Genomic DNA, 19,071 nt, shown 5'->3' on the forward strand with positions numbered 1-19,071 from the left:
CTAACTTTAGTGGTGGGATAAACCCGAGTTTCTCCATGAATACAGGAGATAGCCACTTTACCCTGTGGCTCCCAGGCTACCCCATCCAAGAGAGCTTGCCGAATCAATGTTTGTGCACACCCAGAGTCCGCAAATGCGTAAGTACTCTTTCCCCCGACCTGTACTCTTAACTGATAAGGGCCCTCCCGACATTCCCCAGTGTTCCTACCTGTTACTGCTGACCAGGATCTTGTCGCCAGGTCCACCTTTATTACTGGACAATTCCTGGCAATGTGTCCAGGCTCATTACATTGGTAGCACACTTGGTTAGGAGGCATCAACGGAGTTAATCTGTCCTGCGAGTCCGCGACCGGCAGGTTAGGGGGATTCTCTCTCGCCCAGGATGGGGCTAACCTCGACCTCCATGGTCTGAAGGTCCGGTTACCCCCTCTGGGCTTCATTGGTTGGTTGGTCCGAGTTAGTTTAGGGGCAGGAGTGGGGTCTGACCCGGCACCTTCGTTTGCGTCTTCGTAGGCCTCCGCCAGGAGGAGGGCATCCTCGAGAGTGGTAGGTCTATTCCTCTTAATCCACTCTCGATTCCCTGGCGGTAGTATAGACGCAAACTGTTCTATAACTATTTTCTGCACCAGTTCTTGGGGTGTATGTTCTTCTGGCCGCAGCCACCGGGTGCACTGATCTAAAAGATATTGTCCCGCAACCCGGGGCCGCATCCCCTTGGACAGCTGGTATTCCCGAAAACGGCGCCGGTATGTTTCCTCCGTGATCCCGAGGCGTGAGAGAATGGCTTCTTTAACTTTAACATAGTCCCCTGCATTCGTGGCCGTCAGGGCTCGATACGCTGCCTGAGCTTCCCCTGTCAGGCAGGGTGCCAATTTCATGGCCCAGTGTTCCCTAGGCCACTCTGCAGCCTCTGCCACTCTCTCAAAAGTAATCAAGAAAGCCTCGGGATCATCTTCCGAGGTCATCTTCTGAAGATTAGGCTGAGCTGCAAACATCCGGGCAACCGCTCTCTCTGATGTTGATATTGATAGTTTTTCTACCAGCTGTCCCAAGAACTGGGCGAGCTGTTCCAGGTGCCGTGTCTCTCTCTCCTCTCGCTTCTCCTCCTGCTCCCTAAACATTGTCAAAACTGTAGCTGGATCCATTTTCACTTCTGACACCACGTGTGAGGCGAGAGTGTATTAAATGGAATGTCCAGACAGTAATTTATGTGTACAGAAATAAAATAATTTATTTTTATTTTCTATACACAACAAAAAGGATTAAATAACAAACGAAAAACAAAATGGTGTGAGGGAAGGAGTGCAGGGGTGAAATCCAAAACAAACTGATGACTCGTCTTTAATTTGTCTTCGTGGTGACCATAAACAAAAAAAAAAGACAAAAGAAATGTTAGTATTTCAAAAAAAACCCGCTGCACAAAACCAGTCTCTCCCTTCACCCGTTACTCCTCCTACTTTTTCTTTCGGACCAACCCCGAACACAGTAGTACGTTCCCTTTAGTATGTAAAGTCCCGCCTCTGTAGTCAGTGGAACAACAATCCCCAACCGACACGTGTCCTTAACCTTCACTTGACTCCAGTGGCTGGAATTTAAGTTGTCATTTTTCGCTGGTAATTCCACAGGGAGAAACACGGCAAGACTGTTTGTTCTCAATGTGTTTCGGTGAACTCTACTGGACAGACAGCAGGTACTGTAAGCTCAAAGCGTACACCTGCAAGGCTTGCCTTTCTCCTCCAAGGGTCAGTAGCTCGCAGACACCTGCCATGTGAATAGAGTAGTGCATGCATCAAACTCCATTCTCCACCTATGCATTGGTATATATACAGTATATACAACATTCTTAGCAAAATGTTACAATCTTGAGAACATTCAAACAATAATAATTTTAGACCTTTAACTTGTGAAAAAGAAAAGGATTGTCTTGTGCATCCAGTTAATTTGTTTTCCTCTGTTGAAGTTTATGAAACAATTTGCCAGGGAAAACAGAGACACATGAAAGATCTTCTGCCTACTTCACCATTTAATTCACTAACTTAAAGACTATTCCCACTTGATACCCCCTTAACATTGAACCACTACTATCTGAAGTAAAACATGTGTTTTGAGATTAAGAATTGCATTTCCAATATTATTTAAAATGCAATTATTGCTATACAAAAATATAATGCACACTTACCAAAACTCAGTCCATATCATATTTAATCAGCCGTCTGTAGCTGATACTGTAGGACAAATGCAGTGTATTTGTAACATTGTGACATCTTTCTGTTTTTCTATTTTTAGTTAACTTTGATCACTTTCAAATACTCAGAGCCATTGGAAAAGGAAGTTTTGGAAAGGTAAGTCTGAAGATTTGTGTTATTATGGGGGTTGGGGGTTGGGGGTTGGTGAGGGGGTGCTCCTCTTCAAGCAAAACGTTTCAAATGAAGCCCTGACCAGACTCAGAATATACAGTGGAAAATGTTGAAATATGAACTAAAATGGCAGCCCATTTTACAGTGAAAAAAAAAGAATGTATAAATCCAGATAAGATACATGCTGAGTGTTTCTTTATACTGCTTGGAGGAATGTCGACTGACTCCTGTTTTAATGGCTCTTCAACAGGGTGATTGTAACATTTCGCTCAGTTATTACCTTCACTGTCTAAATGTTTTGCTTCCTGACTGTGTCTATGCAAGAGAAAGGCAAAGGTCACATTAACTATTTATACACTGTGAGATGCAGCTTAAATTGTTGAAAAGAGATCCCCTGCACTGTGTCGTATGTCTTTATTGGTTGTTTTCTGTCTGTGTTTCTATTGGTTTCCTTCCAGTGCCTTAATTTGCATAATTTTATCACAGTGTTTATAATTTTATGTCTGCCTGTCTCCAACCAGGTCAACTAGCCTGTCTTCATTTCCAGTCCTGTCTCCAACCAGGTCGACTAGCCTGTCTTCATTACCAGTCCTGTGTGTTTCATTAATAAAAAAGGGCTTTGGTTTATTTAAACACTGTTTCTTCAACTTTCTTCCACCTACATATATAATACCCTTCCGTCTTCTCATAGCATGTAGATAAATCAGATTATCAGTTGATTAGGTTGTGTATGCTAAAGTTCACACACTTGAAGTTTGAAAGATTGTTTTTACCACAAAATGTTGTATATTTGCTGTTCCATTCTGATGGTTGGGTATGTAAGTGCACAGTTTTCTGTTATTTTCACGGAATCAACTGCCAATAGCTTTGCTTGCTAAGTCAACCTATATCTAGTTAGATAAATGTGTCAAATCAATTTAAAGATTCTTCTACACAATTCACACAGACACTTTAGAAGTGTTATATTATGTCTGTATTGGCAAATGATAACTCCTTGATCATAAAATGCTTGAGGATATGAAATTGTTTGAATTGTATTGATTGTGAAATTATGGATTCCTATGTGTAAGTGGAATAGACTTACCACTGACTTTTGTCCAATCTTATTTATTCTTTATTTCTACAACAATGTACAAATCACCTTTCGATTTCCGGCTATGCAACAAAGCAATAGTCAGGGGAGCTTCAGATAACTGATTCTTTCCCAAGAAGTATGTTTTTTGAGTCTCAGATCTAAGGCATATAGGGTTTGAAGAGTTTTTTGTTTGTTTTCATGTAAAATGTGTTCTTACTTTAATGATTTGACGGCCATTTTATAAATGAGTGAAAATACAAACAATTTATAAATGAGTAGCAAATACAAAAGAACACATTTATAGCTACAAAACCTAAAATACATTTTAAACCTTAGATTTATCTATACCTGTCACGGATTGCTAAAATCTTGTATATTAAAAAATAAACCTAGAATAAAAAGGGCAGGGGTTCTCTAGGGAGCCTTGAAGAGGTTTCAAGGGGTCCTCCAAAAATAAACCAGAGAATGTGCAGAAATTAACGTATTCTCATGTTGTTTAGCACGATCTCATAAAGGGTAATACAGCTATTTCAGCGGGAGCACGACAGATTAAAAAGCAGAGGGAAAATCAATGGAAACACACAAAATAAATACAAGATCTGGATACATTTTTAATTCAACCATCAGCATCAAAACAAAAAACCCACAGAATGACAATACAGAACAAGCTCAAGCGTAAGGGCTGAAGAACAGCGAGGTGGTGGTGTTGTGAGTAAAAGACGTCAAGCCGTTATTAACCCTTCAAAATTAAGGAAATACTGTATGAAGACAGCACCTTGAATTTCGGTTTTATTTGTATGAAAGTGGGGGTATACCTCAACCGCAGTGTGGAATTTATGCACAAGTACTGTCCAATGAATGTCTGAGACCCGCTAAATTACAGAGACATTTAATTGTCAAGAGTGAAATATATATATTAAAAAAGCAACATTAATTTTTTGAAGGAAAGGCTAAGGAGCTGCTTGACATATTCAGTGAAATGAATAAGATCAATAAAATTATGCACTAATTTTATTGCCCAGCATGAAAGAACTGACACATTCAGAAAGAAACTATAGCGCTGGAAAGTTTGTGTTTGTAGGCTACCAACCCCATTAGTGAGAATATTGAAGCTAAACTGCCACCCTCTATCCCATCAAAGCTGTTAGAAGAGCTCACTGACATTTCATCAGACAGCTCCCTCTGAACCAAGTTCAGTGAAATGCTGCTGGAGACATTTTGGTGTGAGTGCTCTGATGAATACAGCACTGCTTCTTCTGCAGCACTGAAAGTGTTGGTCCCATTCAGTATAACCTACTTATATGCAAAATCGGATTTTCAGCCATGACATTGATGAAAACAAAGTACTGAGCCAGGATAAACCTTGACCATGACATGTGTATGTGCTTAGCCACCTCCCCTCCAGGCCTAAAAAAACCCACCAAATAGCATAATTATACACAATAGGTGACACCATGCCATCAATGCAACCTGATGGTGCTGGATGCGGGGCTGTGTCTAAAAGCTAAGCTGAATATTGTGGAGTTTTTTTTTTTTTTTTTTTTTTTCACAAACAAGGTGTCACAGTCCTGAATTTGATGTGATGCATTTTAAGGAGAAGTAACAATGTGACCATATTTTACATCCTACCTTGTGGATTTTGAGCATGAAGTTTACTGGAACAAGAAACGTTTGGCGACAGTGGTTTTTAGGCGATTCCTGTAAGAAAGCTTTCCTCCAGAACCCTTGACTGGTCTACGTTAATTCAGAGATGGCCATGTGTATATAGATGTGTGTGTTTGTGTGTTTGAGGTGGGTTGTTGAACGGAGAATGAGAGAGAAAGAGCGGAGGAAGAAAAGTAAAACAATTTCTGCACATGCTTTTTTGGGTGGAGGTATTTGTTTTTTGTGTTTTGTTTAAAACTTTATTTTGCTCTGTGAAGGTCTTTTTTGTTTCAATAAATACTTGCTCCAGTGCTTTCCACTCACAGTATCTGTCTGTGTCTTTCTATTAACTTCCTGGTCTGGGTACATCCCTCACTCAGCGTCCATTGCCCAGAAGGGAGGATCCCAAGCATCCATCGCTCAAGAGGGGGAGGATTCAGACACACACACACACACACACACATACACACATATATATATATATATATATATATATATATATATATATATATATATATATATATATATGAATAACTTTTCTCCTGACTGTATGTTTACTACACTGGTAAGCATTTTTTGGGTGAAGATAAGTACATGCGAGACAAGTACTTGTTAGAAGTCCCGTGGTAATAGTAATTAATTTTTTGAAAACAAAAACAAAACAAAAAAACACCTGTTATACTGAACCTTTTGTAGCGGTGGTCCAGCGAATTGACCTTGTTCATCTTATATCTTTATTGGGTACATGAATCACAGGACGGTGCGCTAAAGATCTTTATTAAGTACACTGGAATGTTTCATACAGCTTTTTGACATTTGTTTAGTGTTTGTTTATCAATACTCAAGAATGCAGCCATCATTGAGGCCTGTAACTAGTTAGTATGCAAGCTTCTGCACTCTGCTGCTTGTTTATTCATAATTTGTTTCTTTTCTGTCTTCTCCTTTGACAATTAGGTATGCATTGTGCAGAAGAGAGACACCAAAAAAATGTATGCGATGAAGTACATGAATAAACAGAAATGCATTGAAAGAGATGAGGTTCGGAATGTCTTCAGGGAGCTGCAGATTATGCTAGGTCTTGAACACCCTTTCCTTGTAAATCTTTGGTAAGTAAGGACACTGTACCTTTTTAGTGCCATTAGCTCCCAAGATTTCTACCCCAGAAACTAAGACAATGCAACAATTTACAGTCAGTTATGTAATGCACACAGAAATTCTGATACCATGGGACAGAGTTTTAGAGTTTCAAACAAGTGTTTAAACTAGGAAAAGGTTTATAAACATTAATGTATACTAGATATGTTACATTATTAGTCATGCTTGCTGTCAGGTGGTTGTTTTGTTTTAAAATCCATCTTTTTTAATTTTCTTCAGGAAAAAACATATCAAGACATATGGAACATGTACCTAAAATGATCACAGCTGCCAGTGTATTAAATGGCATGAACATAACCTCTGTTTAACTTTTCCATTGAACCCTCATTAAGCATGTAATGTCCTCATTAGTACCTTTGAATGGATGGTTTGGATTGAGCAACAAAGCACTAACATAGTTTAATCAATCCCATAGGCCTGTTTGGAGAATCTAAAGGTCAACTGTACAGAAATGGCAGTGAAAAAGGATTGAGACGTTGTTGTAAATGACTCTGCAGCTGATGCACAGTTCACAAACCTTAGTCTTTGTAAGTCACCTTGGATAAAGGTGTCTGCTAAATAAATTAATAATAATAATAATCCAGCAGCATCACCTGTTAGCCTCAGGAATTATTAGTCATGGCCAGCAACAACAGTTGCCACTGGTGGTGTGTATTTATTCCATTGGTAACGAGGAGGTCCTACATGATTATTATATGTACTGTACATACATTTGCACCAACAATTGAATAGGCCCATTGTCACCCAGTAATATACCTGGAATTGACTGTTGGTGCTGAGGCTATGTTCACACTGGTTCAGTTTTGAGAGTTAGTTCAGTACTCTGTATAGTTTGATACGTTTGGTGTGAAGTGTGAAAAACAAAGTCTTCTTGGAAAACGAACCATAACAAATCCACCTAAAGCTCTCGGTCTTGGTCCGTTTGACAAATGCATCAAATCTGGTCCGCTTGCTAAATCTCAATGTGAACAACTAGTGGACTTGGTCGTTTTGCACTTCGGTAATAAACTATACAAGGAAATAAACATGTTGTGCACAGTTTAGTTTATATTCTGAGGAAACTAGTAGAGCAAGAAAAACAAAATGTTTTGGGGAACTACATTAGGGTTGTCCCAGTTTTCAGCCATGTTTTTTGTCCTGGTCAGAAACAAACATTGTTAAATCATCCCAGTTTTGCTATTGTATTCACATTTGTAGTGTATTAAACTGTATCAGTGTGGTCAGTTAACAGCAGAGTAATTTGTTAGGTTGTTTTAGCCATTAAAAAATAAAAGTTTTTCAAAAAATACTGAAATTACACAATTTTATTTAATTATTATATTTTAGATTATATATATATATATATATATATATATATATATATATATATATATATATATACATTAATATATATATATATATATATATAATTTTATTTATGTTTCAATACTATCATTAATTGTCTTAATTATATTAAATGTCTGTTACATAATGGTACATTAAATCGTATTACTTCACAGCCACATGTAACCATAACATATGCACATGGTTCGGTGTACGAAGTAAAAATAGACTTAAACCACTAAAAGACAGAAAGGATTAGAAGGTTGATTTTCTTTAAGAAAACAAACCACTAAAATCGTAAGTACATCTATAGCTATATGTATCCAATGAGTATATGTTATAGATATATTATTAGTTAGCCCTCTATAAATATGGATATATATATATATATATTATATATATATATATATATATATATATATATATATAATATATATATATATATATATAGATATGCACTTGGCTCTTTATTACCTTTGCACTCTGAAACTATGGATGAGCTTGTTGATAAATATAATGTCTTTCTATCTAGTACCCCTAATGCTATTGCTCCAGCTAAGGTTCGAAATTTTTTACTAAAAAAATACTCGCCATGGTTTAATGACATCACTCAAAATCTTAAATAGAATGGTCGAAAATTAGAGCATAAATGGAGAGGTACTAAACTACGTGTACATTATCATATATGGAAGGACCATGAAGTAAAGTATACAGAGGCTTTGATAGTAGCCAGATCAACATACTAATCAAACTTAATTAGAACTAACAAAGATAATCCTAGATGTCTTTTCTATTTTGAATAAACTAGTTAATCCTCCGTGTAATCGTTCTGCTTTCACAGTCTCTTGCAATGACTTCATTGACTATTTCCGTAGTAAAATTATAAACATCAGAAATCAAATTTCATAGATATCTTTGGTGATGAAAGACTTAACCCCAGTAGAACCTATAAGTCCTGGTTATTTTTTATTCCTTCTCTCTCAATAGGTTTAAATGATATAGTCATGCATATTAAACCTACTACCTGGATTATTGATCCTATTCCAACTAAATTATTGAAAGAAATATTGTGTTTTCTTAATACCTATATTCTTAATTTTATTAATGGTTCACTTTCTTCTGGGCTCGTTCCATCGGCTCTTAAGGTCGCTGTCATAAATGATCAAGAAACATAATTTGGATCCTACAATTCTACATAATTATAGGCTTATTTCAAATCTTCATTTTCTTGCAATGATATTAGAAAGGGTAGATGCAAATAAACTGCATCAATTTTTGACACAAAACAACATGGTATTCGCCATGCACATAGTACCAAGATAGCTCTTATTAGAGTATTCAATTATCTATTAATTGGCACTGACTCTGGTTATATATCAGTTTTAATTTTATTAGATCTAAGTGCTGCTTTTGATACTGTGGATCACTCTATCTTAATCAATCACCTGCAAAATGTTGTGGGTGTATCTGGAGTTGTTTTTATCCTGGTTCAAGTCTTATCTATCCGATAGGTCTCAATTTGTTTTAATTGGGAATGAAAAATCTGCATTGTCTCAATTAGTTTGTGATGTTCCACAGGGCTCTCTTTTAGGTCATTTATTATTTTCCAGTAACCTATATATATCATATATCATATATGATATATATATATATATATATATATATATATATATATATATATAATATATGTGTGTGTGTGTGTGTGTGTGTGTTTGTATATAGTATATAGTATTGTGAAACAAGATACACCAATTATATATATAAACTTCTATATAGAATAATAGTGTAATCGAATGACACCACCGTTAGTTTGCCCTTTAAACAACATTTTCGACTAGCACTCAAAAAATTCATTCCGACGCGTGTTTGTTTTGTTTTTATAAATTTGACTTTTTCTCTTGTAAAGTGCTTTGAGATACAGCTGTATGAAGGGCACTAAATAAACTTTGATTTGATTTGATTTCATACACTTGTTTAAATAGTAAAAGCTGATCTATTTTTTTTTTCTAATCCCCTTTTTGTATATTTAATGTTTTGATTATATGACAATAGAAAGAAAACACTGAGTTGTTATGATCTGAAATAAATACATCAAATGTTTAATTTATAAATTATGATTATGTCATTGTACACTGTTCTTTTAATGACTTCGGAGTTGCTATGGTGACAGTAAATTGAAGAAAAAAACCAAAACACCCCAGCAGTTTTTCACTCTGGAAATCTGTTAACCCTAAACTACATGGACAGTGCGAGAAACTGATACACTGCTAGAAATTTGGTTAGACACTAAAATCCAGGCAAACTGGACAAAGCTCACAAAAATAGTTGCATATACTCAGTCTTTTCTGAAATGACTTTGCTTAATGCCTACAGTTGCAGAATAGGGCAGTATTGGGAAAAGGACTCCGCCCCCCCAAAAAAAGCTTGGCCCCTTTGCTCACAGATAAGTGTGAACAGCAAGCAAATTGATACATTGTTTCAAGCAAAAATAACCAGAATGAGTCCGTTTGAAACAGACCCAGTATGAATGCAGTCTTAGAGGATATAATAACGGGGCTGCAATAAATTCTAAAGTATCCTTGTGTACAAAGATCATATTTTTTATTATTATGATAACTATGCTTCTAGCCCAGGAAAACTGCAGGCCATATAATTATGCAACTTTAAGAGTATGCTGTGTGACTCAATTGACGTCCGTATATAATATATATATTGAAAGTCTATAGTTTACACCACTAGTAATCAACATACGTTACATATATATATATATATATATATATATATATATATATATATATATATATATATATATATATATATATATATAGATTATATCACATTTAGCATAAATATATGAATTACTTATGCTCATCACATTACCTCACACAATTTTCCACCATATCACTGAATGAAGATACTGCAAGACTCATTTTTAATAAAACCTGAGTGCATTTACTCCATACAAACTGCAGTAAAATGTCAATTGGACCTCACTTGAATATAATCACTCACAATTATGCGCATTGTTTTCAATTTCTATTTTGCTTCCCGAGTTCTAAGAGATATTCATACATTGCCCAAGACACAAATACACCTATTTGGCGCACACAAATAGTTACTATAGTGCACATATACAAACATAAACTTCTTACCATATCTTAATATATAAAGAAGAAAGTTTGTCTGTCTGTTTGTTCCTTTATGCATTCAGACCATGCATGAGCCAGTGCAATCAAACTTTGCATGGCCTCCTCTTTCATCTTTGGCTATGCTTGGATCCAATATTTTGACCCCAAGGTAATTTATTTAGTAACCCCATTGCTGGATCACTACAGTAGCCATGTATCTCAAATTAAAGAAACACACAAAAACAAAAAATAAATACAAACATAAAATAAAAAAATAAAAATGACAAAAAGCAAAAAGAAATTTAGTTAAAAAATAGGGAAAGGGGTCTGAGCACATTGTGCAACACCTAAGATTGTTAACTTATAAGAAACCATAAGGATATCGTTCCACAATTTGTCATGCATGAAATATTGAATTTCCCCAAGCAACACTGTGTACTTCAGATAGTAACATATAAAATCAAGCTAATTAACTTGATTATACCTTTATTGACGAAGATAAATTAACCCAAAAAGCAATCTCTAGATATTCTGCAGTTATCTACATGTTTTATTGGCCTGTTAAATAATTTCTTATATCTAGATAACATTATTGAAACACATATTGTAATATTCAATGTAGTAATATGTAGTGTGTTGTTTAATTTAGATTAAAATACTGTGAGTTTTACCAATATATTATCTTTCTAGATGAACAAGGAACACTATAAGAAAATCTTGAAAGAATCCTAATAAATTTGTTTTGCCCATTATTTTCACAGGCTGTTGGCTTTTTGATTAGGCTGTCTCAAGTGTAGCAGTAGGATGAGGGAGCCACTGAATTACTTGGGATTCAATCAAGTCTTTTTTCAGTGTTATTTTGCTTTGAGCTAAAAAGCGGCTTAGGGAAGTAAAATTCCACAGTGTTGTACAAAAAAAGTGTGACTGATGTATTCACAAAGACTACATATTTATTTGGCTGAATAACCTCTTTTTCATTGGTGAATGTTAGATTTTTTCTTTTTCTACCTCTCTGTTTCCCAGTAACAATTATTATCAAGAACAATGAGTAAGATACTGACTGGAGATTAAATCTGAAGCTTTGAGTTTACCAAAAAAAAAAAAAAAATATATATATATATATATATATATATATATATATATATATATATATATATATATATATATATATAATCTTTATAATTTCCAGGTCATGTAAGTACACCGCCTGTGCCTTATACTATGTTCTACTGTAGCCATATATTTTTAATGTCATAGTGTACTGCTTCAGAGCACTTTCCAGTTCCTTTTGTTTAACCTCAAATATGGTTTATTTAAAGCAGTAAAGATTACACTGTGTTATTCACATGTTAAACTCATTAATGTTTTTGTTTAAATTGTGCTGTCTAGTATAACATTGTATTTTTTTCTTTTAAAGAACAGTTTGTTTGATTTTTGTAGTAAACAGTGCCTATAGAAAGTCTACACCTCCTTTCAAGATGTTCGCTTTTGTTGCCTTATAGCCTGTAAGTAAAGTGCATCAAAATAGCTTTTTTTTTTTCGTTTATCTGCACATCCTATCCCACAGCTTCCAAGTGAAAAAAATATTCTAGAAATTTGTAGTAAATTAATGAAAAATAAAAACTGAAAAAGCTTGGTTGGATAAGTGCCCCCTCCCCCCTTGTAATAGTAATCCTAAATTAGCTCAGGTGTAACCAATCGACTTCAAAAATCAAACACCAAGTTAAGTGGCCTCCACCTGTGTAAAATTGTTGTGATTCACATGATTTCAGGATAAGTGCAGAAGTTACTGTAGCCTCCCTCTGCATGGTAGTGCATTTCAAAGCAAAGACTCAACCTATTTGCACCAAGGTGCTTTCAAAAAAACTCTGGGACAAAGTTTTTGAAAGGTACAGATCAGGGGATGGGTATAAAAAAATATCAAAGGCCTTGAATATCCCTTGGAGCACGGTCATGATGATTATTAAGAAGTGGAAGGTGTATGGCACCACCAAGACCCTACCTGGATCAGACCGGCCATCCAATTGGATGAGCGAGCAAGAAGGAGACTGATCAGAGAGGTTACAAAGATGCTAATGGCAACTTTGTAAGAGATATAGGCTTTTATGGCCAAAACTGGTCAAAGTGTGCATGTGACAACAATATCCCAATATCTGGCCTGTATGGTAGGGTGGCAAGAAGGAAGCCCACCTTGAATCCCGTTTGAAGTATACAAAAAAACACCCTGAAAATTCCATAGCCATGTGGCAAAAAGTTCTGTGGTCTGGCAAAACTGAAATTGAACTTTTTGGCCTAAATGCAAAGTGTTATGTTTGGTGCAATCCCAACACAGTGCATCACGCAAAGAACACCATCCCTACTATGAAGTATGGTGGTGGCAGCATCATGTTATGGGGATATTTCTCATCGGCAGGGACTAGGGCACTTGTCAGGATAGAAGGGAAAATGAATGGAGCAGAGTACAGAGAAGTCCTTGAGAAAAATCTGCTGCCTGCTGCAAGAAAGCTGAAACTGGGATGGAAGTTCACGTTTCAGCATGACAACTACCCAAAGCACACAGCCAAAACTACACTGGAGTGACTAAGGAACAAAAGGGTAAAAGTTCTTGAGTGGCCCAGTCAGAGCCCCAACCTAAATCCAATTGAAAATTTGTGGCATGACTTGAAAATTGCTGTCCATCAACTCTCCCCAAGGAACTTGACAGAGCTTGAACAGTTTTGTAAAGAAGAATGGTCAAATATTGCCAAATCTAGGTGTGCAAAGTTGGTAGAGACCTATCCCAACACACTCACAGCTGTAATTGCTGCCAAATGTATTTCCACTAAGTATTAACTCAGGGTGGTGGAGACTTATCCAATTATGATCTTTCAGTTTTGTATTTTTAATATCTGATTTTTTTCTCAATAAAAACTTTTTTCCCCTTAACAGTGTGGAGTGTGGTGTGGAAAAAATCGTCATTTTAATGTATGAAACTGACGCACTGACACAACAAAATGTGAAAAAAGTTCAAGGGGGTGTAAACTTTCTACAGGCACTGTATGATGACAAAAAGGTTTTTAACTAGCTACAGTTATAACAGGAAAATGTAGTACGTTCATCAAAGTGTACTGCATTCTCCAGCCTGCCCCCCACCACCTGAATATCACTACAGATGACCTTTGAACTTTGTTTATTTTCCTAAGTTCAATACAGTGAATCGTGCACACGTTAGGGTTTTGGAATTCTAAAAATACAACATGAAACATTCATAGCTGTTGAAATACAAATTTTGTATTTTATTTTTGTAATGTTATTTTTGTTTATTTTGTAATGTTATTGTTATTTTTTAAACATCCTCTGTGTTTTAGATCCTACTACTTCACCTGGTAGGCTATGTCATGCATGTATAACTGTGTAAAAAGGTGCTTCCTACCTTCTGTTCTAAACTTACTTTTACTCAGTTTCAATTTATGCCCTCTTGTTCTTCTCTCAGTGCTAAATTTGATGTAGTGTCTCGGGTGTATTGGAGACAAAATGTTGTCAAACAGCGATCTCCGATCCTGCGCAGTCTGCAGCATAACCCCATATCCAAGCAAATTCTGATCAAGCATTGCATTCAACGGATGTGATAGGGTGTGGGAGGGTAGTGGGCAGAGCTTTTAGGGAAGGACCAGAAATGACAGCACACAGGAGCCGGAAGTAACGTTTAGTCCTGGAGCCCTGTACCAACAATGGTATCTGGGCTGGATTTTCTTTTAATACACTGAAAGTAAACAGTCCAGTATTGCAGAAAACAAACAAGAAAACCACTAGGAATACTAGCAATGGTAAACTCAGGTTTCAAATAAAAAGAGTAAACAAAAACATTGCGGTTACAAAAAAAAACAACAACGAAGGAAGCACTGGGTTTCTCTATGCTGCTGCAGTGGGTTTCCTCTCACCACCTCTTGGCTCCCTTCCATGGAATAACAAATCATCCTGGGTTTCTCCCCACTATGGTCATCCACCAAGTTTTTCCAAAGTTTCAGGTTTCTGTGAATTACAGCAGGTTGGTGAAAACAAAACAACAACAAATAGCGCATCTCTTCCGTGTTTTCAGTTCAGGACAGGGAGAGCAAATGGCAAAACCATGCTGCTTAAATACTGCCAAGTCCCGACCCTGCAATCAGCACGCTGCCCCACTTCAGCCAATCGACAAGCACAGCACAGCTGATTGCAATAATGGTACTCAGCGGCTACATGGTTCCACCTTGGGCCAAGATGGCTGCCAGAACCAGAACTTTCTGTCTGGTCACATACCACTAGTTTGATCTGAAGTTATTGTACTCCTAAATAAACATATTGTACCATTTCTTTTTTTTTTTTTTTTTTTTTTATAGCAGGATAACAGTATTTGCAATCTCAATGGAAGTGAATGGCGAAGTGATTTCTTTGGTTATGTAAGCTCAAATTAAATGATTTTGTGTGACAGGCTGGAGAGTGGATAGAGGCCCAGAGACAGACTGCAGTTCAAAAAAAATATATACTTTTATTATAAATCAACACAAAATAAAAGGGCACAAGGGCCAAAATAAAGATATTTAAACACAAATAACCAAACAAAAAGCAAAACTTATAAAAATAAAGATTTCCAGGCTGTGCAATGCCTTCACTGGATCAAAAATTCACCAAACCAAAAATAGCAAACACCAACCTGCTTCCTCAACTCCCTCCCCCCAAATGAGAAGTAGAGGCCTAATTTTATGTTAGGTGGCTGGGCGCTGATTGATCGTTAATTAAGTTAACCATTTAATCAACTAATCAACCCCAGCCACCTGAACATAATAAACCCAGGCAGGTAGGGGGAATTAACCCCATCCCTGCCAATTTCTAAACAGCAGAGATGTGCTCTGCCACATTTTGACACAGCACTAATTCTCACATAGAGTAAAAAAAGCATGTATGCAATTAGCCCATGTGACGAAGTGCCCACCCCTGTGTGTATTTTCTGTATATGTTGCGTGTGGTGTGTTAAATGTTGGTGTATAGGCATTGGTACACGGGTATTAAACAGGTCTGTGTTTCACGTGTGTTTAAAAATGTATATTTGTATTTAGGCACGAGGATTGCACAGCACTTCATGTGCAAGTAAAAAGTAATAATATGTGAGTACAGGGAATTGCACTTTATTAATTCACGTGCAGTTGTACCTAGACTCCAACTGAATGATTGATTAGCAGTCGAGTCTTGGTACAACTGCATAAAAACAATATGTTTTCACCCACTCGCGGTTGTGTGTTTGGTGAGTGGAGAACGGGATTGGAGACGGAGGTAAAGATAATAAGAATAGTTAAAAAGTATTAGTAGTAAAATATCTGCTCACCATGTTTTGTTTACTCCGTTTTGTTTGTCTGGTTATTTTGGTGAATGTGCCATGTCCTGTTTTTGTATTGTTACAACCCTTTATTTTCTGTCTGTCTGTTCATTCATTAAATGCTGAGCGAGACCATTCGCTCAGCTCCACCAAACTCTACATCTCTCTCTGTTTATTTTCCTGTTTCTGGTCGGACGTCCCCCCACTCCGGCCGTCTTTGTGACACCCATTACAAACAGAAGACCACCAGCAATTAAATTGCAAGCAATATTTTGTTTCAACACATAGGTATCAACTCGTCATAACTCTAATGACTATAGATGTTAAAGCAAGAAGATTAATAAGTGCCATTTACATTGTGATTGCCATAGCACTTATTTCTATGGTAGCTTTTCTACAGAAATTGTTTGTAGATTGTGAGAAGAGAGTAATATACCTATATCTGCTGAACTGACCATCACCTACATTTGAGAAGCTGTAACAGTCGAAGCAGAAAAAATAGCTTTCGAAAGGCACTCTCTGTGCCATTGTGTATTAACTCAATGTACAAAGATTACAGTACATCCCAAATCCCTGCACTCCAGTTTCTCAAGCAGATTTTTTTTTTTTCCTGGGAAGGGGCCAGTGAGAGGCTGAATCTTAAATCATGGGTTGTCCTGATATCCTTTTAGTATCTATAACCCCCTATTTCCTAGTTTACTACATTATCAGGTATGGTATGCTAAAACTGTGTCTAGAATCCCCCCCCCAAAAGTAACATTTGGTATGACCCTGTTGTTCCAAAATAATGATAGGTTGTAATGGGCACATTCCCCTCCATGCTTTTAATTGCAAAGTATATTTGGCACCCTTTTTTTTTTTAAAGAAGAGACAATTCCTATAACTCTAATGTAAGAGCACTGGACCCCATTAGTTTCCTGTGATGTGTATAATGTAGCATGTGTAAATCTGAGTTGTGGTGGTCTTTGCTAGTCCTAAAGTGATGTATTGTTCTATATTTGTGAGTTTTCCTGTTGCAGTTGTAATGGGCTATTTTGTGTGATGAAATACCATGACGAATTCAGAATAAATGTCTGTTAGGGGCTATTTTAAAAATAGATTATGTATTTGTTGTGTTTGTCGTTATGCAAAACTGTACATCTTTTTTCTTTGCAGGTACTCCTTTCAGGATGAAGAGGATATGTTCATGGTAGTGGATCTTCTACTAGGAGGGGACCTGCGCTACCACTTACAGCAGAATGTACATTTTACAGAAGAAACCGTGAAAATGTATATCTGTGAATTAGCACTAGCCCTATACTACTTGCAAAGCTGTCATATAATCCATAGGTGAGTACCTTACAATTACTTGCTTATATTCCCTGTTGCTAGCAGTACTTATATTGACTGTCCACAGGAGACACATATATAATATGTAAAACAGCTCTTATGTAACTCTTTTACAACATCTCATTTGGGCCAGGGTTTTGTGTTACGCAAGAACTTAAGATTGCACTCTTTTTCATCTCTTAATCATTGAACAGTTGGCTCATTAAAATGTCATAAACCAGAATTATTATACTTAATGTTATTACTGCCCAGGATTTATATGTAACCCTATCCCTAATCTTAACCTGAACTTCATTGTGAGGGTAGATATCCTGTTCTTCCAGGCAAAATGCCAAACTGTATGTATTGAGGATTTAAAATATATCTGGAACACTGGACAAACAAAGAGCATGAGTGGTCCATCTAAAGCGTAAATAAATAATAAAAAAAAAAGTTAATTTCTAAAACCAACCCTAACCTGAACCATTGTAATACAAATAATTTAACAGGAGGCTACTAGTGAGCTTCCAATGATCATAAAGGTATTTTTTTCATGAATAGTACCTCCAGGTTTTCTGGAACAACCTCTAATATCAAAACGACAACAATCAAAGAACAAAACTGTACAAAGTAGCAAATGTTGATGTAAGTTAAGGTTGCTTTAAATTGGCTACCAATTAGCAGGGTAGCAGTTCCATAACAGCACAAACAAAAAATACATCAGCAAAAAAAAAATAAAAAAAAATGAAGAAATGGGAAATCAGTAAGAACACATAAGCAAAATCAATAGGTGGTATGCATGATCAAGCCATAACCATGGTTACATACAGCAGTAATTGATTAGTTGTTTTATGTAATTGTAATTCCTATTACAGTTTGTTTGTTTTGTTTTATATTTGGGGTGCAGAAAGATGTTTAATATTTTATATAGAGCGTGGTATTAGGATGAATCAGACCATGAATATATTACTGGGAGTGATCTAGAATAGATCCAAGTCTCCTATAGTTCGTTCTGGAGTTAGGTGAACTGGCTCCCTGATTTCACTCTGTTGTGAAGGCAAACAGTTGCAGGTTAAGCCTGAGGGTGTCCTCGCTATCATATAAATGTGTTAAAGAAAATCCTGCATTGTTTACATGGAATTACTTACTGCTGCATATGGCCCAAACAGTTTTATTTCACAATATGTAATAACCTATTTTTAGGTCTCTAAACTAAACAAAACCTAGATGTCTGTAAGAGAAGTGATCATATCAATCTAGACTTATCATTAAAACTGGAAAATCTCAAATTTCTGCTTGAATTTTCTTTGATGCCACATTTCTTTGGACTTGAAGACATCCACACACATTAAATAAAAATGATGTTGGAGAAAAATGTCATGCTGCGTTCATAAACGGTAACTGGAGATGGAAAGCAGCTCTATTGCATCTGACAACAAGTAATATTAAGATTATTCTAGGACAGGCCAATACGTGCATTGTGTTCAAAGTAACACATGGAAATTTAAATACAAATAAAAGCTATCCCATTCTTAAACAGTTGCTGATAACATTTCTTAATTTGATTTCATATCTCGGTCCTGGTGATACATTTATAATTTTCAATATCCTGTTCTCAACAAAGCCACTGCTATTTCTGTCACTATGTCCAGGGATATTAGGTTACACAGCCAGTGTCATGCATCTGTTAACATTGGCAGCTGTTCTTTTTTGTTTGTCGATGTGCAAAACCCATTAAATAGAAGCTTT

At 36.3% G+C, this 19,071-nt stretch overlaps 1 protein-coding gene across 1 annotated transcript in view; it reads left to right on the top strand.

Moving 5' to 3' along the window:
- The first annotated feature begins 6,030 nt into the window (after positions 1-6,030).
- The window catches only part of LOC121324681 (serine/threonine-protein kinase 32B-like), a 50,587-nt gene continuing 37,546 nt past the window's right edge, over positions 6,031-19,071 (top strand). The window contains exons 1-2 of the mRNA XM_041266797.1: positions 6,031-6,182; positions 17,170-17,343. Coding sequence (XP_041122731.1) covers positions 6,064-6,182; positions 17,170-17,343 — 293 coding nt within the window. The 5' untranslated portion in view covers positions 6,031-6,063. The remainder of the gene's footprint in view (positions 6,183-17,169; positions 17,344-19,071) is intronic.

This window comes from Polyodon spathula, chromosome 1 (genome assembly GCF_017654505.1).
Source record: "Polyodon spathula isolate WHYD16114869_AA chromosome 1, ASM1765450v1, whole genome shotgun sequence".
NCBI classification, from domain to species: domain Eukaryota; kingdom Metazoa; phylum Chordata; class Actinopteri; order Acipenseriformes; family Polyodontidae; genus Polyodon; species Polyodon spathula.